Source organism: Muscardinus avellanarius, assembly GCF_963383645.1.
Source record: "Muscardinus avellanarius genome assembly, chromosome: 2".
NCBI lineage: Eukaryota > Metazoa > Chordata > Mammalia > Rodentia > Gliridae > Muscardinus > Muscardinus avellanarius.
In genome coordinates, this window is record NC_137787.1 from 32,134,099 (window position 1) to 32,158,890 (window position 24,792).

The 24,792-nt window shown below is 39.6% G+C and overlaps 1 protein-coding gene across 1 annotated transcript in view; it reads right to left on the reverse strand.

Annotated features, from left to right (window-relative positions):
* The window catches only part of ZDBF2 (zinc finger DBF-type containing 2), a gene marked incomplete at both ends in the record, with an annotated part of 35,445 nt that extends 22,061 nt beyond the window's left edge, over positions 1–13,384 (reverse strand). The window contains 1 exon segment of the mRNA XM_080689342.1: positions 13,325–13,384. Coding sequence (XP_080545468.1) covers positions 13,325–13,384 — 60 coding nt within the window.
* Between the last annotated feature and the right edge of the window lie 11,408 nt (positions 13,385–24,792).

A 24,792-nucleotide genomic window follows, 5' to 3' on the forward strand; every position in this document is an offset into this window, starting at 1 on the left:
ATTCAATACAATCCCTCTTAGAATCCAACTGCTTTGACTCCAGCAATTGACATGGTAATCATAAAATTCATATGGAAATATAAGGGAATAACAAAACAGAATAACAAAACAATCTTAAAAAAAGAGGAACAAAATTTTAGGACTTGAACTTCTGGATTTGGGAACATAATACAAAGTTACAATAACCAAGAATGTAGGTGTGATATCAGCAAGATGGCTAACTAGAAGTGCCTGGCATATTTACCTCAACAAAAACAACAGTTATCTCACTCGGATGTTTGAAGGAGGGTTCCAAAGTGAAGTGGGATGTGGAAGCAAGATTGTAGACTATGGAGACTAATGATGGCCTTATATAAAAGTTATGTTAATTTTTCATTACTGTAACAAAATACCTGAGATCATCAACTTATAAAGAGAAGGTTTATTTTGGCTCACACTCTTAGAGATATAGCCCATGATTGGTTGGGTTGCTTCTGGTCTGTGGCAAGGCAACACAACATGGCAGGGAGCATGTGGTACAGCAAAGCTGTTTGTATCATGGCTCAGATGCAAAAAAGGAAGAGGGACCTTTGGTCCCAGTATCCCCTTCAAAGGCATGCCTCCAATGACCAGAAGGCTTCCCAACAGGCCACCTTCTTGAAAGTTTCTACAACCTTCCAACAATATCAAGGCAGGTAATTAAGCCTTGAGCACATGGGCATTTAGGGGACATTTAAGATCCAAACTATGGCAGAAAAGAACTAAGCATATATTATCTACTGTCCCCTCTCTCCAGATCAATACTAAATCAAGAGGGACTTTGTTTAGCAAGTAATAGGTAAGTACAAGGCCAACACCAGACCCCTGTTGAGCAAATGCCTAAAGTATTTGCTATTGGAGAAGGCTGCATCCCTCACAAGTCCTGAACCCAGTCTGCGGGCTGCTGGGTTACCATATTATTATTGCATTGTCCCATAAAAAGAGCAGAACCCACATTGTACTCTCCCACCCAGGCTCCTTCTGCAAATTCCCATCTTGAAATCCTACCTACCCAGGGTCCTGTGAGGCAGCCAGGAGGCTGCACCCCGTAGTTCAGTTGACACAGCTCTTCAAATCCGACAGGTGGTCCACCCTGAGCCCGCTGGGCCAAAAGAAGGCCCTGAAAAGCAAACAGATAACCCAATTCACCCATTCTTGGCACTGAGAAGCAAACAAGCAGCCATCCCCGAGCAGCACAGTCCATAGATGTCCCTGTAGGTAATGAGGCAGTGAGGATCCATTGTCCTACTGCCCTGGAAAGCAGCTCGAGTGGAATGCAGCTGCACAGCCCTCCCTAACCTCCAGAGGCCCCAAGAAACAGATATGTGATGTATCCTGAGAAGCTCAGCCAACTGAGGTCCTAATAAATAGATAGGAGACCCACCCCCTGCCCCCATGAAGCAAGTAGCCCAACCTGAGCAGGTCAGCCCCAAGAAGCACTTCAAGGTCACCTTAGCAGCCCCCAAACACTGACAAAGAGCCCTGCTCCAGTGTAGATCAGTCCTCATTTGGCCTTCATGCACTGACAACAATCCCATCTGCTACAGGGTACATGACACCAGAATTACCTAAGCCTACCAAAGCAGCCTCTTCTATCTAGCTCTTAGAAAATGATAGGACCCCTCTTCTGCCTCCCCTGTTGGCCCAGTTGTGCCTCATCTACATGAGCCCACACAGTCCCAACCCCATGCAAATCACTACTACAGATGGGCATACCTATCAAGAGTCAAGAGCACTTTACACAAAGCCACCAACAAACCCACCCTCCTAAGACAGTTGCACCCCAGCTTGCTGCGCAATCCTACAACTCCTGATATATAGCACTGAGAGAACAGCAGGCATTGCCAACACTGACTACAGCTAAAGAACTTATGTGACATAGGCTAAAACACTGACCTGAAACTAAGATCAATATATTTTACCCAACCAATACCCTAGGACACATCAAAAGGAGAAAACTGTACTACAAAAGCCACCCTATAAAAGTGATACACACAACTGATTCACCAGATGTACAAATATTAATTCAGAGACACAGGAAGCACAAAATCACAAGAAAACAGGATAGAAAATCAACAATTATTTAGCAACAAACTAAAAAGAAAAGGAAATCAACAAACTACCTGAAAAAATTCAAAATAAGATTTTTTTTTTGCAGTACTGGGGATGGAAGCCAGGGGCATTCTACCTTCAAGCTACACCACCAACCCTATTTTATTATTATTCTTTATTTTGAAACAGGGTCTCACTGAATTGCAAAGGATCTCACTAAGTAGCTGAAGTTGTTGGCGAACTGCAATCCTCCTGTCTCAGCCTCACAAATGCTGGGATTACAGGTGTGTACTACCACGCCCGGCTCCTATTTTTTATATTTTATTTTATTTTATTTTATTTTGGTACTAGGGATGGAACCCAGACCCATTGTACCTCTGAGCTACACCCCCAACCTTCTTTTTTTTTATCTTTTGAAACAGGGTCTCACTGAGTTGCGGGCCTCACTAGTAGCTGAGGCTGTCTGCAAACTGCAATCCTCTGGTCTCTGCCTCCCAAATGCTGGGATTACAAGCGTGCACCACCATGCCTGGCATTTATTTTATTTTTTTTATTTTCTTTATTTATTTAATTTTATTTTTTGCAGGTCTGGGGATGGAACTCAGGTGCATTCTACCTCTGAGCTACTCCCTGCCCTATTTTTTTTATTCTTTATTTTGAAATAGGGTCTCACTGTGTCGCAAAAGGCCTCACTAAGTAGCTGACACTGGCCATGAACCACATTCCTCCTGTCTCAGCCTCCCAAATGCTGGGATTACAAATGTGTGCCACCACACCTGGCTTCTCCCTCCCTCCTCCCCCTCTCTCTCTCTTTCTTTCTTTCTTTCTTTCTTCAGGTCTGGGGATGGAACCTAGGGGCATTCTACTTCTGAGCTACACCCCCAGTCCTATTTTTTTTTTTTTTTTTTTAGTCTTTATATATATTTTTTGAAACAGGATCTAACTGAGGTACAAAGGGCCTTGATAAGTAGCTGAGGCTGTCCACGAACCGTGATCCTCCGGTCTCAGCCTCCTGAAAGCTGGGATTACAAGTGTGCACCACCACGCCTGGCTTGATTCTTTATTTTAAAGCAGTGTCTCACAAAGTTGCAGAGGGCCTCACTAAGTAGCTGAGAGGCTGGCCTCAAACCTGCAACCCTCCTGTCTCAGCCTTCCAAATACTGTGATTACAAGCGTGCACTAACATGCCCATATCAAAATAATGATTTTAAAGAAACTCAATGATGTAAAAGAATAAAGACAGATAATTCTATAAAATTAAGAAGACAACTTATGATGTGATGATAAATCAGCAGAGATAGAGGGGGAAAAAAACAACAACCAGAAATCAAGGATCAAGGACAAGAAATAATTTTCAAGCTTGAAAAACAGGTCTTTTCAAATAATCCAGACTGACACCAAAAAAGAAAAAGAAATTTAAAAAAATAAATTGGTCTATAAGACTTAGGGCAAGGAAACATTTGCATTATAAATATTCTAAATTAGAAGAGAAAACAAAGGGAATAAAAAAACTTATCTGATGAAATAACTGTTAAAATTCTTCCAACTCTTGAAAAAGATATGAACATTCAGGTCCAAGAAGCTCAAAGGACCTCTAGTAGATTTTACCATAAGAGCTCCTCTACAGATCTGGAATGTGTCAGACTTGGTCCTCAACTTGGCGCTATTAGAAATGGTAGAATCTGGGCTGGGGACACTGTTCAGTAATAAAGAGTACTTGCCTTGGGAGTACAAGCCCTAGGTTCAGTCTCACAAAAATCAATATCTATCTATATCTATCTATCTATCTATCTATCTATCTATCTCTCTCTCTCTCTCTCTCACACACACACACACACACACACACACACACACACACACACACACACACACGATGGAAATTTAAGAGGTTGGGCAGTCACAGCACCTAGGAGGCTGAGGCTGGAGGATTACTTACCCAGAAATTCAAGATCAGCTTAGGCACAATAGCCAATGCCTTCTCTTAGAAGGTGGTAATGGGGTTGGGGAGGATGTTTAAGATGTTTTGAAACCAATAAAAAGTGAATCAACATACCAAAACCTATGGGATATAGTAAAACCAGTACAAAGAGGGAAGTTTATCAATCCCTATATTAAAGAAGGAAAAAATGATTTAAAATAAACAACCAAACAATGCAACACAAGAAACTAGAAAAGAACAAACCAAACCCACTCTAATAGAAGGAAATATATCACAAAATCAGAGAGGTAAATGACAAAAAAATTAATGACATGAAGAATTGGTTGTTTAAAATATCAAACAAAATCAATAGACTTCGAGCTAGAATAATAACTGCTGGGAGTGTGGCTTAAAGGTAGAGTATTCACTTAGCATGTGCAGAATCTGAGTTCAATCCAAGGAAGGATAGAGGGAAGGGAGATGTTACTACTTATATTAGAAAAATAAAAAGGGTCATTAGGAACTATTATGAACAATGATATACAATAACAACAACAAAAACAAAAGCCTAGAGAAATGTGTTTCTAGACACATAGAACCATAAAGACAGAAAAGTTGAACAGAGACGAGTGTGGTGGTGCACACTTGTAATCCCAGCACTTGGGAAGCTGAGACAGAAGGATCCGAGTTCACGGACAGTCTCAGCTACTGAGTGAGGTCCTTTGCAACTCAGTGAGACCCTGTTTCAAAATAAAGAATAAAAATAAAATAGGGTTGGGGGTATAGCTCAGAGCTAGAAAGTTCCTGGGTTTCATTCCCAGTACCACAAAAAAAAAAAAAAAAAGATCTGGCCAGCGATGGTGGCACATACTTGTAATCCCAGTACTTGGAAGGTTGAAACAGGAGGATCGCAGGTTCACTGCCAGCCTGAGCTACTTAGTGAGACTCTATTTCAAAATAAAGAATAAAAAATAGGGCTGAGGGTATAGCTTGGAGGTAGCATGCCCCTGGGTTCAATTCCCACTGAGAAAGAAGAGGGGGGAGGGAGGGAGGGAGGGAGGGAGGGAGGGAGGGAGGGAGGGAGGGAGGGAGGGAGGGAAAGAAAGATTGAGTAAAATTTATCAGTGAATCCATCTGGACCTGTACTTTTTTTCTTGGGACACTTATTATTATTGATTTAATCTTATTATTGAGCTGTTCAGCTTTTCTTTTTTTTTCCCCCTTTTATCTTTCTTTTTTTCAAATCGATAAACATATCACATCAACAGCATCAAGAATGAAAACTTTATAATCATCCCAAAAGATGCAGAAAAAGCATTTGATCAAATTCAATATCCTCACATAGCTGGGCATGGTGGTGCATGAGTGTAATGTTTATTTGGAAACAGGGTCTCACTAAGTTGCTGAGAGTCTTACTAAGTAGCTGAGGCTGGCTTTGATCCTGTGTGATCCTCCTGTCTCAGCCTCCCAAGTACTGGGATTACAAGCATGTGCCACCAGGCTTGGCTTTGCCAGATCTTTAAGATGAATGAATGTAGATGCAACAATTACCAACAAAATACTAATAAAATACAACAGCACAAGCCATACTTGTAATTCCAGCATTTGGGAGGCTGAGATGGGAGGATCACGGTTTGCAAACAGCCTCAGCTACTTAAGGAGGCCCTTTGCAACTCAGTGAGACCCTGTTTCAAAATAAAGAATAAAAAATTGGGCTGGGGGTGTAGCTCAGAGGTAGAATGCCCCTATGGTTCCATCCCTAGTACTGCCAAAAAAAAAAAAAATACAATAGCACATAAAAAAGATTATACATCACATTTAAATGGGATTTGTCCCAAGAATGCAAGGATGGTTCACCACATACAAATCAGTAAACATAATATATCACATCAACAGCAAAAAGGATGAAAACTTTATGATCATCCCAATAAATGCAGAAAAAGCATTTGATAAAATTCAATATCCTCACACAGATTACACTTGTAATCTCAGTACTTGGGAAGCTATGACAGGAGAATCTGGGTTCAAGGCCAGCCTCAGCTACTTAGTGAGGCCCTCCAAAACTTAGTGAGACCCTGTTTCAAGATAAATTTAAAAAAATAGGGGTGGGTGTGTATCTCAGAGGTAGAATGCCCCTGGGATCCCTAGCACCACACACAAAAAAATCAATATCCTTACATGATAAAAACCTCAAAAAAATGAGCTGGGTGTGGAGGTACACACTTATAATCCCAGCATTTAGAAGGCTGAGACCAGAGAATCGCAGTTCATGGACAGCCTCAGCTACTTAGTGAGGCCCTCTGCAACTTAGTGAGACCCGGTTTCAAAATAAAGAATAAAATAATAGGGCTGGGGATGTAGCTCAGAGGTATAATGCCCTGGGTTCCATCCCCAGTACCGGGGAAAATAAAAATTAGGTAGAGAAGGAAGATACCTCAGCATTGACAAACCCACAGCCTACCCACATAGGTAAAAGCTTAAATCCATTACTTCTAAGATCAGGAACAAGCCAAGGATGTCCACTTTTAACACTTATTTGATATAGTATGGTAAATCATATGCAGAGTAATGAGAGAAAAAAATAAAGGGCATCAAATAGGAAAGGAGAAGATTAAATTTCCCCTATTTGCAGATGACATGATTTTATATGCAGAAAGACCTAAAGATTTCACCAAAATACTACTAGAACTGATAAACAAATTCAATAAAGTTTCAGGATACAAAATCAACATATAAAAATCTGTAGCTTTTTAATACATCAATAACAAAATTGTAACAAAAGCAATTCATTTCACAATAGCTACAAAAAATTAAAAATATCTGGGAATTCAATAAAGCAAGTGAATGATCTCTACAATGAAAATTACAAGACCAAGAAGAATGAAATTGAACAGAACACAAAAAATGGAAAGACATCCATGTTCATGGATTAGAAGAATATTGTTAAAATATCCATTCTACCCTATCTACAGATTCAACACAACTACTATCAAAATACCAATGAAATTCTTCACAGAAATAGAAAATAAAATCACAAAATTCATATAAAACACAAAAGGTACTGAGTAGCCACTCTTGAGCAAACAGAGCAAGAGCTAGAGGCAATACAATACCTAACTTTATTATTTTTTTGTGGGTCTGGGGATAGAACCCAGGGGCATTCAACCTATAAAGTGGGACAGATAGGTCTATGTTTAAACACACCAGTTAAGATAAAATTTGGATAAAATGTTATAAAAATTTGGATTTCATGTTATTATGGGTAAAGGGAGAAAGTACAACCACATGAAAGACTAAAACAAACTACAAAGAAGCCGGGCGTGGTGGCGCACGCTTGTAATCCCCAGACTTGGGAGGCAGAGACAGGAGGATCGCGCAGGTTCGAAGCCAGCCGCGCGCGCTGGCTTAGGAGACCCTGTTTCCAAATAAAAATGTAAAAATGGGTCTGGGAGTGTAGCCCGGAGGTAGAAGGGCTTCCAGGAACCCCAGTACCACCAAAAAAAAAAAAAAAAAAAAAAAACCTACAAAGATATAGTAACCAAAACTGCATGGTACTGATATAAAATGAAAGCCCAGAAATAAACATATTTACAACCAACTGATTAGCAACAAAGACAACAAGAATATACATTGAAGAAAGAATAGTCTCTTCAATAAATGGTGCTGAAAAAACTGAGTATCCATATGCTGGATACTCATATTAGGCCTTTAATACTCACCATATTTTAAAAATGAGCTCAAAATGGATCAAAGACTTAAAAGCAAGACCTCAAAAATATAAAACTACTAGAAGAAAACATAAGGGATTAAACCCAACAGCATTCTACCTTGAACTATATGTAGAGCCCTATTTTTTTCTCCCAGAACTCGGGATAGAACCCAGGGGCATTTTACCTCCGAGCTCCACCCCCAGCCCTATTTTTTTACTCTTTCTTTTGAAAAAGGGTCTCATTAAGTTGCAGAGGGCCTCACTAAATAGCTGAAGCTGGCCGCGAACCAGCAATCTTCTTGTCTCAGCTTCCCAAGTACTGGGATTACAAGCATGCCCCACTCACCTGGCTCTTTGTTTTTTGGGTTTTTTTGTTTTTGTTTTTGTTTTTTTGGTGGTACTAGGATTCCTGGAAACCCTTCTGCCTCTGGGCTACACTCCCAGACCTATTTTTATACTTTTTTTATTTTGGAAACAGGGTCTCTTAAGCCAGTGCAGCTGGCTTCGAACCTGCGCGATCCTCCTGTCTCTGCCTCCCAAGCGTGGGGATTATAAGCGTGCGCCACCATGCCCGGCTGGCTCTTTTGTTTTTATTTTGAAATAAGGTCTCACTAAATTGCTAAGGCTAGCCACAAACCTGCATTCCTCCTATCATAGTCTCCCAGTACTGGGATTACAGGTATGTAACCCCATGCCTGGTTTAGGCAAAGCTTTTTGGATATGATCCCCAAAGCACAGGCAACAAAAACAAAAATTGTTAAATGAGATTACATAAAACTAAAATGCTTCAGCACAGCAGGGGGAATAAATAAATATCCTACAGTCTAGGAGAAAATATGTGCAAATTGTACATCTCACAAGGTTTTAGGTATTTTTGTTTTGGTTTTGGTGCTTGAACCCAGGAGTACTCTACCATGGAGCTACACTCCCAGTCCTATTTTATTTTTTATTTTATTTTGAAACAGGGTCTTGCTAGGTTGATGAGTCTCACTACTTGCTGAGGCTATCCTCAAACCTGCAATCCTCCTCTCAGTCTCCCAAATACTGGGATTACAAATCTGCACCACCATGCCTGGCCCAGGGATGTGTTTTCGGACTACATAAAGGATTCAAAGAACTCAAAAGCAAAATAATAGCAATAACAACAACTTGGCTTAAAAATTGGCAAGGATCTGAATATACATTCTCAAAAAAGGATATACAAATGGCAAACAAGTACACAAAAAATAATCCAGTAAATGCCATTCAAAACCACAATGAGATATCATCTCACTCGAGTAAGAAAGACTATTATCAAAAAGACAAAAAATAATACATGCTGGCAAGGATATGGAAGAAGGGGAATGTTCATATGCTGTTGGTGGGAAAGTAAATTAGTACAGCCATTATAGAACAGTGTGGAGGTCCCTCAAAAACTAGAAATAGAATTGTCAGATGATCAAGAAATCCCACTACTGGATATACATCCAAAAGAAAAGAAATCAGCATGTTAAAAAGATATCTGCACTTCCATGCTAACTGCACAACTTCCAGGCTAACTATTCACAATATCCAAGAAACGGAATCAGCCAATGTGTCCATTGGTAAATTAATGGAGAGAAGAAAATTGGTATGAATATCCAATGGAATATTATTTAGCCATAATAAAGAATGGGATCTTGTCATTTGTAGTAACACCAATAGAACTGGAGGACATTATACTAAATAAAATAAATCAGATGAAAAAAGACATTCTGCATGTTCTCATGTGTAGAAGCTAAAAGGCTAATCTTGTAAAAGTGAATAGTAGAATAATGGTTACCAGAGCCTGAGAAGGATGTGGGGCAAAGAGAGGATGGTTAATGAGTATAGGAGTATAGCCATATAGGAGTAACTTTTTTGTGTGTGGGGGGGTAGTACTGGGGTTCCTGGAAACCCTTCTACCTCCGGGCTACACTCCCAGATCTTTTTCTTTTTAGATATTTTTATTTGGAAACAGGGTCTCTTAAGCCAATGAGGCTGGCTTTGAACCTGTGCAATTCTCCTGTCTCTGCCTCCCAAGCGCAGGGATTACAAGCATGTGCCACCACGCTGGGCTAGGAGTAACTTCTAATGGTATATAGAACAGTAGGATAACTATGGTTGACCAACATTAATTATATACTTTAAAAAAGCAAAAAGGATTTTCAGTGTTCCCAATACAAAAGAAATAATTATCTGACTAGATAAACATGCCAATCATCTAAGATCTGACCATGACACATGATATGCGAACTGAAATTTTACAGGGAATAATTACTCTGTGTCAATTAAAATATATAATATAATATACATATTATATCTATGGGGGGGGGTACCTGGGGTGGAACCCAGGGGCTTTTCTACCTCTGGGCTATACTCTCAGATTTATTTTATACTTTGGAAACAGGGTCTCACTAAGTTGCTGAGAGCCTCACTCAGTAGCTGAGGCTGGCTTTGAACCTGTGCGATCCTCCTGTCTCAGACTTCCAAAGGCTGGGATTACAAGCATATGCCCGGCTAAAAATATATTTTTTAAAAGACTATATTATACTGGCATTAGGGGAAAGATATGGACCAACAGAATAGAATTGAAAATAAATAAACCTTTATACTTATGGACAATTGATTTTCAACAGATATTATCAAGAAAATTCAATGGGGAAAGGATAGTCCTCAACAAATGATGCTGGAATTACTGGGTATTACATGCAAAAGAAGTAAAGTGAACTGCTAGCTCGTATCACATACAAAAAGTAACTCAAATGGATCAAACACTGAACAAAAATAATAATTATAAACCCCTTGTTTTAGGTGGTGGGGATTTCAGGGGCATTCTGTCTCTGATCTACACCCAGCCCCCCTTTTTTTTAAGTAAATTGCTGAGGATCTCCCTAGGTTGCTGAGTCTTGAACCTGCAATCCTCCAGTCTTAGCCTCCGAAGTATTGAGTGCGCACTACTCCACACCCAGTTAATTTTTAAACTCTTAAAAGAAAACATAAACATCAATTTTCATGACCTTGGACTAGGCAATCCTTCTGACATCAAGAATGCCAGCAATAGGCTGGCATGAAGTTCAGTGATTAGAACACTTGCCTAGCATGCATTCGGCCCTGGGTTCAATCCTTAACAACACCACACACACACACACACACACACACACACACACACACATACACACACACACACATACACACACACACACACACACACACACACACACCCCACAAATAAAAAACAAAAAAAACAAAACAAAAATAAAAACCTTTGTGAATCAAAGCACACAATGAAGAAAGAGAAAGACAACCTACAGAATGGGACAAAGTATTTGCAAATGATGTATCTCATAAAAGTCTAATATGCAAAATATATTAAAACTCACAGCTCAACCATAAAAGACCTATAATTCAACAGTAAAAATACAACAAAATTTTAAAATAGGCACAGGATTTGAAGGCACTCATCCAGAGAAGAGAGCCAATAAGCACATAAACAGATGCTCAATGACATTTAGGAAAATGCATATCAAAGCTACAATGAGCTATATCATATCCACTAAACATGGTCATAATAAAAGGAGAAAATAACAATATATAATAATATATATATTGCTGGTGTTAACATAAAGAGCAGAGCTTTACTTTTTTTTTTTTTTTTGCAATACCAGGAATTGAATTCAGGGGCATTCTACCTCTGCACTATATTCTCTGGCCCTTTTTATTCTTTATTATGAAATAGGTCTCACTAAATTATAGAGAGCCTCACTAAGTAGCTGAGGCTGGCAAGGAACATGCCATCTTCCTGTCTCAGCCTTCCAAGTACTAGGATTACAAGCGTGCGCCACCACACCCGGCCAGAGCTTTACTTTAGAAAATAGTGAGGCAGCTCCTCAAAAAAATTAAAACACAGTTATTACTATATGATCCTATATACTATGTATAATATATATAATTTAAAATATTATTGAATATTTAAATATTACTATTATTAAATTGTTAAATATTTAAATATTATTAAATATTTAAATATTTTAAATAAATTAAAAATCTTTGGGTGGAGTTTCCAAGAGAACTGAAAATATGTCTACGCAAGAATTTATCTACATACGTCCACAGAAGCAATATCCATGGTAGCCAAAAAAAGTAAAAAGTAAAAACCTTCATCACTTATTGAATAAATAAAGGCATTATCTTTATAATGGAATATTTAGCCATAAAAATGAATGAGGTACATTCTATGACATAGATGAAACATGAAAATATGCTAAAAAAAAAGCCAGACACAAAATGCCACAAAATATCAAGAATAGAAAAATCTATTGAGACAGGAAGTAGATTAGTGGTTACTAGAGCTTAAAGGTAAAGGGGAATACAGAGTAACTGATAGGGTTTCTTTTTAAGGTGATAAAAATGTTCTGGAATAGACAGTATATCACTTTGTGCATATACCTAAGACTTCTGAATTACATTCTTTAAAGGGATGAAGTTTATGGTGTAAGAATTATATTGTGTTTAAAAAGTAAAAGAATCTCCATACCAAGTCCTCTCCCCAACAGCAGCTAGTATGATCCCTTTAAAGTATAATCATAGATTCCCAAACTTATTACACTGTCCTCTTTTCAGAAAAAGAAATATATAGCGTACCACTTTCAAAACTCCTTATTTGACTCCATGCCCCCTGACTGTACCCAAGGCTACTGCAGCCTCCTCAGATGGTTTCAGTGTCCCCCTTCAGGGGTGGAATCGCTGACTTTGGGAATCTATGAGTTAGATGATTAAACTCATCTATTCAGAGCCCTGAGATGAAGCCCCAAATCACTAGAAATAAAATGAATAGTCCTTACCGTAACCAACAAGGTCTTATCGAATCCACTTCTTTACTTCTTTATCTATTACTTAGCACCCACCATTTCCCTACCTACATTGCAGTCACACGGGGCCTATGGGCTTTGGGTTAGCTTTAGACACTAACACTAGATACTTTTCTATCTCAGGTTTCTGTCCTCACGCTCTTTCCTCAGCCTAGAAACTTCTCCAAATATATGTAAGCCTACCACTGAAATTCATTAAAATTTCAACTCAAATGTCATGTTCTTTTTTTTAAAAAATTTTTTTTCTTTTATTTTTTGTGGTACTAGGGATTGAACCCAGGGCGCTCTACCACTGAGCTATATCCTCAGCCCTTTTTATTTTTTATCATGAGATGGGGTTTCACTATAAGTTGCCCAGGCTGGCCTCGAACCTGTGATCTTCCTGGCTTAGCCTCCTGAGTAAGTGAGCCACTGTACCCAGAAAATGCCATAACCTTACCGGGCCACCGTATGTAAATATCACACTCCCTTCCCTATTTTATTTTCCTCATAAAATTTATCCCAATCTGACATATCATGCACTAAATTTATAATTACTCCTTTTTGGTTTTACTGTACTAGAGTGTAAGTGCCATGAAAAAAGAAATTTGGCTTTATTCATGGTCATATCCTTAAAATCTTAGACACTATCAGCTAGCTAGTAGATTCTTAATATAATTTGCTCAATGAATGAATAAATGAATTTAATAAAATATAAAAGAAGAGAAACTCACAACTAAGGTTCTTAGAGGTATTATCATATTGGTAGAAACCTCTCACCTGTTCCAAGTTAGGATACTGCACACGGCAATAGCTGCAATATCCTTGTTTCCTCTGCATCTTGAATAACCAAAATGGCTACTGTCCTTGAATAATCAAACTGAAAAAAAAACAAAAGTGGCCAAAAATCACCATAATTCCTTACTACTATGAGGAAAATGGCTCAAAAATCCACTCATATTTCTAATAGTAGTTAGGAAAATATCTAAAGCAGCCATGAGCTATTGAATCAATCAGCAAACCTAAAGTAGAGATAATCTTATCTCTCTTTCTTTCTTTTCTTTTTATTTTTTCTTTTGGTGGTACTAGGGATTTAACCCTGGGGCATTCTACCTCTGAGCTACACCCCAGCCTTTTTTTACTTTGAAACAGGGTCTTGCTAAGTTACCACACACCAGCCTTGAACCTGCAATCCTCCTGTCTCAGTCTCCCAAGTACTGGGATTATACGCAAGTACCACCACACCTGGCCACGTAGTCTTAAGAAGCAGACAATATTTATTTATTTATTTATTTATTTATTTATTATTATATTTTTTTTTAGTGGTACTGGGGTTCCTGGAAACCCTTCTATCTCCGGGTTACACTCCCAGACCTATTTTATATTTTATTTGGAAACAGGGTCTCTTAAACCAGCTGAGACTGGCTTTGAACCAGCACAATCCTCCTGTCTCTGCCTCCCAAGCACAGGGATTACAAGCGTGTGCCACCATGCCCGGCGAAGCAGACAATATTTAGTGATGTAGGTGACTAAATTTCTTATATATTTGATGATAACTCACTAGAATTATTAGAAACTAATTCAGTAAAGATTATAATACTCAGCCAGGTATGATGGCACACACCTGTAATGCTAGTTAGTATCTGGGAGACTGAGACAGGGTTGCAGTTTCAAGGCCAAAACACACTAACTTAAGGAAGATTCTGTTCCAGAATTTAAAAATAAAAAAATAGGGCTGGGATGCTATAGCTCAGAGGTAGAACCTCTTTGGGTTCAATCCTCAGTACCACAAAAAAAAAAAAGAAGAAGAAGAAGAAGAAGAAGAAAGGAAGGAAGGAAGGAAGGGAGGGAGGAGAAAAAGAAAATATTCAATTTGGTTTTGTTTGTTTTTGATGCTGGGGATTGAACCTAAGGACATACCACCTCTGAGCTACACTCCCAGCCCTTTTTTTTATTTTGATACAGGGTCTTGCTAAGTTGCTAAGGGTCTCACTAAATTGCAGAGGCTGGCCTGGAATCTGCGATCCTCCTGTTTCAGCCTCCCAAGTACTGGGTTTATAGGCATACACACCACACCAGGCTACAATACTCAATTTGTAAAGACAAATTACTAAGTTATTACTATGATATATTTATTATCATCTTATGAAACTCATTAATTTTCCCACCACGTTTCTATACACAATTCCAGATTATTTGAACTCTCAGTGTCATATATAATAATGTCTAATTCTCTGCAATAAGAATAAAAATACCACATGTCAGTTTCTGCTTAGTTCATAAATGAAGCAGATTTTAGAATAATTTACCCAACAAAGTTCCTAAAAATAAGAATAAGAGCTAAGCCTCTAAGACACCAAACATTTCTCTTCTGACAATAACATAAACCGAACAAACATTAGAATTGGTTTCCTAACGGTGCTTTGCAATTTCCCAATGAAACTAGTCTCCTAATTTCCACCCAGCTACAACTATAATCCTTCAACATTATATACTACAGTAGTTTCCAAACTAGGCTGAATGACAAAATCATTCCCCCAAATTCTGAGTTTGTAAAGTTGAGTTAAAGTCTAGGATTCAATTTTTTTTTAATTCCCTGGGTAATTCTAATGCATGACCAATTTATTAGTTGACACAATGTATGTAGAGTTGTGAATTTTTTTTAGGGGGAGGCACTGGAGACTGAGCCCAGTGGCATTCAACCTCTGAAGCATACCACCAAGCCTGCCTCCCCTTCCCCGCTTTTTTTTTTTTTTTTTTTTTTTTTTGGTGGGTCTGGGGATGGAACCCAGAGACATTCAACCTCTGAGCTACACCCCTTGCCCTATTTTTTTATTCTTTATTTTGAAGTTGCAGAGGGCCTCACTATGTAGCTGAGGCTATCCGAGAACTGCGATCCTCTGGTCTCAGCCTCCCAAATGCTGGGATTACAAGCGTGCGCTACCACGCCCAGCTTCCCTCCCCACTTTTAAAATTTTGAAACAGAGTCTTGCCAAGTTGCTGAGGCTGGCCTCGAACTTGCAATTGCCCTGTCTTGGCCTCCCAAGTACTAGGATTACAGGCGTGCGCCACCACACCCGGCTGAGTTGTGGTTATTTTAAGTAAACAAATTATTTCAATGCAATTTTCTTGTTGTTCCGTTTGAAAAGAAGCAAAAAATAATTTGCCAAGTTTCTAATTGTAATTATTTAAACAGTCTTATCTGTTGGAAAAAAATATAATAGAAACATTCTGAGTATTTCTAAATAAGATTATTCTACAACAGAAAATATTTAATTATAAAATCAGTGAGTGAAAAATGAAATTACAGCCTTAAAACCAACAAGATGAGGAAAACCAAAAGCTTCATTAAGACAAAATTCTATCATAACATTTACTTACCTATTACTTTTTACTGAGAACCTTTGATTTTCTGACTTCCCACAATTATGAAGAAAACAAATCAATTAAACCAGCATCTGAAATAATGTAAAAAATTACTTACGGTCTTTTTTCCACTAATTTACCTCATTTATTAATCTAAAGCAACAAAATGAGACAGATTTTATAAATTATACTTGTAGATAAGCAATTTTTAGGTCAAGAGAACCCTAGAGTGTAAATCTCAACTTTGAAAATCACAAAATGACACACATTTTTGTGATGTATTGAAAACATAATTAAAACACTCACTGAATGAAAGGCAAAATAAAAATGAATGTAATACCACATGCAAAAAGGTATTTTTCATCTTTAACCCTTATGGCCTTTAACCCGAGTGACACTCTCACTTGCCATTTCTATTCCACAATTATGAGTTACAATGAACCAGAAGCATACATTGGTGTTTTCAAAAATTCACTTGCTAAAAACCTCACCTAAAACTTACCAGATCCAATTCCATTGTGGAGGAGCCCAGGCACAGCATATTATGCATATACTTAAAATTCCCCAAAATGATTCCAATATAAGCTGATCCAATAATGTCAGTTAGCTTTTTTTTTTTTTTTTTGGTGGTACTGGAGGTGGATCCTAGGGGCTTTCTACCTCCAGGCTATACTTCAAGATCTATTTTATATTTTATTTGAAAACAAGGTCTCACTAAGTTGCTAAGAGCCTCACTCAGTAACTGAAGCTGGCCTCGATCTGCACAATCCTGTCTCAGCCTGCCAATTACTGAGATTACAAGCATGCGCCACCATGCCCAGCTATAAATTAGCATTTTTAATGAACAAAATTATTCCTTATCAAAAGGATCATTTCTTCAGGGTATGGGATTATATTACTTTGTATGACTGAATTAATTGGTCATTCTATACAAATTCTGAATCTTACTAGAACCTATTTTTTAATAAAGTAACAAATTACTCATAAACCAGGCATGGTAGTACATGCCTGTAATCCCAGTACTTGGGAGACTGACACAGGAGAATCTCAAGTTTGAAGCCAACCTGGTAACTTAGTAAGACTCTCTCTCAAAAAACAAAAAGTGTGCCAAGCGTGGTGGCTCACACTTGTAATCCCTGCACTTGGGAGGCAGAGACAGGAGGATCGCGCAGGTTTGAAGCCAGCCGTGCTGGCTTAAGAGACCCAGTTTCCAAATTTTAACAAAGCATAAAATAGGTCTGGGAGTGTAGCCCTGAGGTAGAAGGGTTTCCAGGAACCCCAGTACCACCAAAAATAAATAAATAAATAAATAAATAAATAAATAAATAAATAAATAAATAGTGCTGGGAATAAAGCTCAGTGGTAGTACCTCTGGGTTCAAATCGTAATACCACAAAAATACATACATACTTACATACATAAATGAATAAATAAAACTATTTACCTTCAGCAGAAAAGGGCAGGATTTCATCAGGCTATGTTAGTCCTGTAAATATCTGTAAAACAAAACAAAAATTTTAAAAAGGTTAAATTTCAGCTAGGGGATGTAGCTCAGTGGTAGAGTACTCGCCTAGCATGTACAAAGCCCTGGATTCAATCCCCAGCACCCCAAAAGAGAAAAAAGTCCCATAAGTGTCTACCCTTGAGCAAACAAGTATCCCCAAGTCATATTTAAATTTAAAACGTGACATGTTTCTAAAATAAAATATTAATTTTTTAACACAAAACATACTGCATACTATAACTCACTGAATGGCACAACCATGACCTCCTAAGGTGTTCTGGAGCAGAGTGACTGTGCTGGCCCCTCTAACCCACCACCAACACTTCAGATTTCTGGCGTCCAGGAACAGTAGCTGTAAAAGAATGTAAGGCACAACTGTGCCTTTGGTAAGGTTAAGAACAAAAATGCTATCAAACCCAAAATAAGATTCATGAAAGACCTCCAAAAGAAATATATATACGTGAAATTAAGTTGGATCCTAGAGTAATCTCCCAATTCTGTCCACTTTACTGAAAAATATTGTTAGTTCTTTATCATTCACCTATATAAATGGACAATTAAGCAGGATAATCAGGTTTTTATTCCTCCACATTGTTGTGGGCAAAGTATTGATCCTTACCCAGGATCACGGTTTAAAAAAAAAATCCGGGCTGGGACACAGCTCAGTGGCAAAGTGCATGCCTGGCAAGTGCACCACCCTGGTTCGATTCCCAGTTCAAAAAGCCAAAAAAAAAAAAAGACCCCCTTTTAAAAAAAAATCCAAGCGAAGCACTGTAGTGTCGGTTTGTTTGTAATACCAGTACTTCGGGAGGCTTAGAAAGGAGAATCATAGGTTCATAGCCAACTTAGCATAGTTCAGCAACTTAGCAATGCCCTCCACAACTTAGTAAGACCCTGTCTCAAAATAGAAAAATAAAATAGGGCTGGGGGTATAAAATGTCCTTGAGTTCAATCTCCAGCACCACATAAAAAAAATAAACTAAAATTCCAAAGTTGGGTATGGTGGCACGTGCCTGCAATTCCAATACTTGGGAAGCTAACAGAGAATCACAGGTTAGAGGAACAGCCTCAGAAAACTAGCAAGACTCTTGTTTCCAAAAAAAACAAAAAAGGGTTGGGGGCATAGTTTAGAGATGGAATGCCCGAGTTCAATCCTCAGACACACACACACACACACACACACACACACACACACAAGCAAAAAAAAAAAAAAAATTCCAGCTGGGTGTGGTACAGCACGCCTATAATCCCAGTACTTGGAAAGACAGGGATAGTTTCAAGATAGCAAGACCCTGTTTCAAATATAAAATCTAAAACAGGCTAGGGATCGAATACCCCTGGGTTCAATCTGCAGTACTGAAAAAAAAAAAAAATCCAACCCTTGGGCTCTTAACAGCCAGTGACACTATCATAAAATAAATGCTAATGAGTTCAATAGCAAAGTTCAGTTTAAGCTGGAGTGGTCAGGGATGTCAAAGTGGATATGGTTTTTAAACCAGATTTTGGAAAAAGGGTTTGTATATAAATGCATATATGCTTAAGAATTTGCTTAGGTCAGGAAAAGCACTGGTACAAAAGCAAAAAAGAATAGGTACACTTGTAGATAGTAAATTAACAAGTTCAGTTGAACCTAAGATTTCATTTGTTAACTTAAAGGGCAATAAAGCAAGAAAAAGCTGACAGTTTTAACATGGTAGGATTCAAAAACAGACTAAACAATTTAGACAAATCTTTAGGCAGTGCAGTTTTTTTTCTGAAAGAGATATACTCAAAAAGTGTTTTAAGAAAATTCTGGAACAATGGTTGCCTCCTACTCAAGCAGCTTTTCAAAAAGTAAAAAATAAAACTATAGACTACTCAGCCCCACTAACGATACTGAAGAATTAATTAATTGACAAGATATCCAAATTCAAAAATCAGTATTCCTGAAAGCATAATTTCATTTAGGCTTGTAAAATCGGAAAATATACATTTTAATTTTTTCTTTAAAAATGACTTTCATTAATTTTTATTACAAAAGCAAAACACACTAAAGTACATTTATAAAAATAAAGAATGTAAAAATCAGCCATAATTCCACCACCCACCATTAGTTAACATTTGTTATAAATTCTTTTCTGCTCTAAACATATTTTTACAAAAATGGAATGGTACTGTACATTCCATTCAATTACACCCCTCTCTCATTTAACATATATACTGAGCACCTTTATATGCCACTATATATATTTCCAAAACAGAATGATTAATTATTACACAGTATTTCGTTTTATCAATGCAAAACAAAAATCTGTCTTACCTGACAAGAACCAGCAGTTTGGGAGTCAATAATTTAAAAAATATATACACACATATCTTTACTATTTTAATTTACCTAAATGTATATATATGCTTAGGGTCCAGCGGGGCTTTTTTTTTTTCCCCCGTCTTTGTTACTTGGGGGTTTTGTTTGTTTTTGTGGACTGATTAGAGTTCCAACTCATGTGTTTTCATAAACCACATCATAATTCACCCTCAACAAGTTTCAATTTTTATTGCTCTAAAGTAGAAAAAGAACCTAAAGACATTTTCAAATCTGAGCACAATTACGATTAACACTTAGAATTTTTCCTAACCTTTTATAGTTGTCACGCCTAGTTTTGGCTTTTGCGACAAATGACTTTTTTTTTTTAATCCAAAGCGTGCAATCTATTTTTTATAAAAATTTTTAATTCTATTTTTTCAAATGATATTATCGCTTTTATTTCATTGATTTTTGTAACATTTAAAATTGCATAAACCCACCTGGGGCAGTAAACAGAGATATGTGAACCGCTGGAGATTTTTTTTTAAAGAAATATTTCTTGTACATCTGAGATCTGTACCAAGTGCAGAGATAAACGTCAATAAAAATATTGTTGAAATGATATTGGAGTTGTAGTGCGCGTTTCTCAAGCTGACTGGCACTGTAATAAGAGCTAACAAAATCGAGAATCCTCATAGGAAATATTTTTCAATTGCCTGACAAAAGAGACATCAACTTAATAGAAAAAAAAGAAAGACAATGGGGGGGGTCTGACTTTTTTTTAATAAGACAATCTAAATTACCTGTCTAGCAGTCAGAGAACAATTGTGAAGCAATCACGAAACATTTGCCAAATAATGTAGAAAATGACCATCTTAATTCAGGGGAAGTTCCTCCATACACTAGTAACAAATTTTCAACTTTTTTTTATTACCCATGCTACGCTGGCTTTCTTCTCACAACAAGCCTTATCCATTACATCTTAATAAAATAATACCAGCGAACACTCAGTGAGAATTTAATCTGAGTAGGAACCCTTCAACAGCCACAGACATAATCATGTAAATACCAAAGAGCGTTAAATCGCAGGAGCCTCGATCGCTCCCACTCAACAAATCAGGAAACTGAGGTTTAGAAAAAGGCGGTATCTTGTTGCAGGTCTCACACCAAAACCAGGGTCTGTCGATCTCAGCAGTTTGCGCCTTAACCTCTTAACTTCTATAAAACCTTCCTGTATTTTTTGAAATGCAAACTGTTTTGGTGTTAAGTGGAAACAAACAATTAAGGACCCAATTTACTGCCATAAACAATGTCACTATTCCCCCACCCCCTGCAAAAAAAAAAAAAAGAGAAAGAAAATGGATTAAACTAACATTTAGTTTAATTGCATCGTCGCTCCCATTCCGAGTGCTGGCAATACCTGGGGATTCGTGAGTTTAAATTTATTTAGCATGACACCACAGAAAACAATATTTTTTATATTACCACCCAGCACACACGCACAGGCACACATGCGCAGTTAAAACGAGGTTTCACAAAACAATACCCCTCACTACGTGTAACGTATTCTCGTATTTTTCTACGGTATTTTGTTTCACGGTGGTTTTTTTTTTTTTTAGTGTATTTTATTAACGCTAGTCCTGCACCACTCAATTTCACAATCCACGAACGCGTTGAAAATCGCAGTCTGAAAAAAAACACCCGCCTCTGATTATGAAGCTGAATAAACGCTATCTTCCAGAAACCGGTTGCTACCCTGAATTCTGCTTATTTCCAGCCAATCGACTGGCCACTGCAGTCCTACGTCATCAAATCTTTTAACGAGTTTCTTTCCAGCCTTCTACGCTTTGGTTACAAATGATCCCGAAAAAAGTCTTCGATGTATTAAGTGAGGTGTGTGTGTGGGGAGGAGACACAACACAAAACACCCCGACTTCTAACACCCGTCTATAAACATGTCTGCATCCAATAAAAATAAATAAAAATAAAACAGGAAACAGGGAACCAAGAGACCCCCGAAATTGTTAGCAAATTCCCTCCCAAGGATGAGATGGCTCCGGGCTTTCTTCAGCCCTTCCCTCCCCGCGCCTCAAATCACTGCAGGAAAACAAACAAATACTGGGAACACTGGTTAAAAAGAGCCTTCCCGGCGGGCGGCGCGGGCCCCGCGGGCTCCGCACAACTGTTGCTCGCGGCGCCCGCCGGCCCCGCACTCCCGGCCGCCGCCCGCCGCGCGGCAGGTGGCGCCGCCCGCCCGGCCGGCCGCCGCGCCCCAGGTGCCCGGCGCTCACCTCCGCGGCCCGTCCTCGGGCGCCGGCGGCGGGTCCCTCCGCGCGGGCTGCGGGCCGGGGGCCGCTGCAGGCGCGAGGCGGCGGGCAGAGGGGCCGAGCCGCCGCAGCCGAGCCGCCGTCTCCTCCCGCGCTCCTCGCTCCGCTCCGCTCCGCTCCGCGCGGGCCCCGCTCTCCACTGGCCGCGCGCAGCCGGCCGCCCGCGACGCCGTCGCAGCCCCTCTGCAGCTCTGACGTCAGGCAAGGTGCGAACACTCGGCCCGCGGTGACGCCAGCCCGCGCCGCCCGCCCCGCCCCCGGCGGCTCCGCCCCCGCCCGCCCCGCCCCCGGCCCCCCGCGCGGGGAGAAGGACCCGGGCGCGAACAACGGCGGCCCGGCGAAGCAACACGTGAACGCGGACGGGAGGCGGGCGGAAGGGGTTAATGGCGCCCCCGGGCTCCCCGGGCTCGCTCTCCCGCGGTGAAGTCCACCGCACAAAAGCCGGGCCGACCGCGGGCCCCGGCCGGGCGCGGCACCCAGAGACTTGCCTTTCGCTTGGTGGGGGAACTCTCTGTAAGAGGAAGCCTAAGGTCTCTCTTTGACAAAGGAGGAGACTGAGGCTCTGGCCAGAAGCTGGGTGTACCACGTTTTACACCGCGGAGGGAAGGGTGACCAATATTAACAGCGATTTGTCATTCAGTTGCATTCGCCTCTCTACACGCTGTGGTTGCAGGGGTGCTTAAAAAACAAACAGTTTAAATGTAATCGGGGACACAAACCTAAATCAATTACACTACTGAATAGATCACCATAATCTGAGATAAGGAAAATAATCGTTATCTACAGTGGAGAGGGGATCTGGAGAGCTAGGTCTTGTGTAAAAATAAGCCTAGAATGAGGTACTTTGCTCTTTGGCTGTTGCTGTGATTTCCAACCCACCTCTGTGGTACGGGAACTAAACCCAGGGCCTCACACAAACTAGACAAACACTCGACCCTGAGCTGTACCGCCAGCCGTAGATGGTGATTTTTTTTAACACCCCCCCCCAAAAAAATACTGATTTCTTTCCACATGCCAACCTTGGAATTAGAGAAAGAAATCCATTATATGTTAGCCCAGCTACTATGACAATGTATTTCATATATCATAATACAGCCCATACACACGCACGCGCGCGCGAACACACACACACACACACACACACACACACACACTTTAACAAGATGCACCGGGAAATCAGGATGTGTCTTACAAACTCTGGTCCAGGTGGCAGTATTGCCTATACAGAAAAACTTGAATGTTCCTGTTCAAATTATCTGTATTTTAAATTAGTAAATTGCTTTAAGATAAGAAAACTCATAAAAGGGAGTTAACAGAGCAGTTGCTCCAACTTGAAACAGAGATTTTCATGGGGAAAGAGATTCTCTTAGAGAAGAGAATTTTCCTGAAACCAAAAAGATTTATGTGAGAGGCTGAGACAAGAGGATCGCAAGTTGAAGCCAGACTCAGTAACTTAAGTGAGGCCCTCAACAACTTGGTGAGATCCTGTTTCAAAATGTAAAATAGTGCTGGGGGTGTAGGTCAAAGGTAGATCGTCCCTGGGTTAAACTGTCAGTAGGATGGAGAAAAAAAGAAAGCGAGGAGGGGGAGTGGGGGGAGGGGGAGGGACGCAAGAACCAGGGTATGGCTCAGTGCTAGAGTTTGCCTAGCATTTTCAAGGCTGTGGTTTCCATCCCTACATTGCAAAAAAGACGGAGATGGAGCTGGCTAAAAGCTATTAAACGTCTTCCAGTAGCCTCCCACCCCGATACTGGGGATTGAGCCCAGGAGAGTCCTACCACAGAACTAAATCCCCAGCCTCATTTTCTTTTTTAATTTTGAGAAAGGCTCCTCCACTAAATTGCAGAGGCTTCAAACTTGGGGTTCTCCTGCCTCAGTCTTCCCATTAGCTGGGATTACAGGCACATGCCACTTGCCACTGCGCCTAGTTTAAAAGCTATTAAACAACTGTGTGTGTGTGTGTGTGTGTGTGTGTGTGTGTGTGTGTGTGTGTGTGTGTGTGTTACTGGGGATGGAGCCCAGGGACATTCTGCTTCTGCGCTACACCATATATATATATATAAAGGTTTTTTTTGAAACAGGGTCTCTTAAACCAGCGCGGCTGGCTTCGAACCTCTGCCTCCGCCTCCCAAGCATGGGTCTATTTTATTTTTATTTGAAACAGGGCTTTGCTAGGTTGATGAGAGTCTCACTTCTTGCTGAGGCTGTTCTCAAACCTGAGGTCTCAGTCTCTCACGTACTAGAATTACAGGTATACACCACCACACCGGGCTGCCGTTATACTTTTGAGAATCCCTAATTACCAACTACATTAGTTCTTAGTGCATTTGAAGAATCTTTATCTGGATAAAGTATGAGGGAATTTCCCAAAACAATGAAAAATGAATCGGTTATTATGACTGATGCTCTTAACACCACTGAAGACAGAGAATTCAGGATGTTACCTGAAATCATTGGCATCTGGTTAGATCAAGAAAGTACCAGCATCAAAACTTTTAAGAATAGGGTCAGCTGCTTGGAAGAAAATCCTCCATTCAGTAAAGAAGCACTCCTTTAAGATTTGATATGTTACCAACACTTTTGGTGGCACAAAAGATAATACTGTATGGACGACCCTAAGCATCGACCGTGGCATCTACAATTTATTCAATAAGTGAGTCACAAAACTTAAGTTCTGATGAACAGGGAGTCTAAGGCAGAAGGATCTTAAGTTTAAGGACAGCGGGGCAATTTAGGGAGACCCTGTCTCAAAATAAAAAGGGCTGGG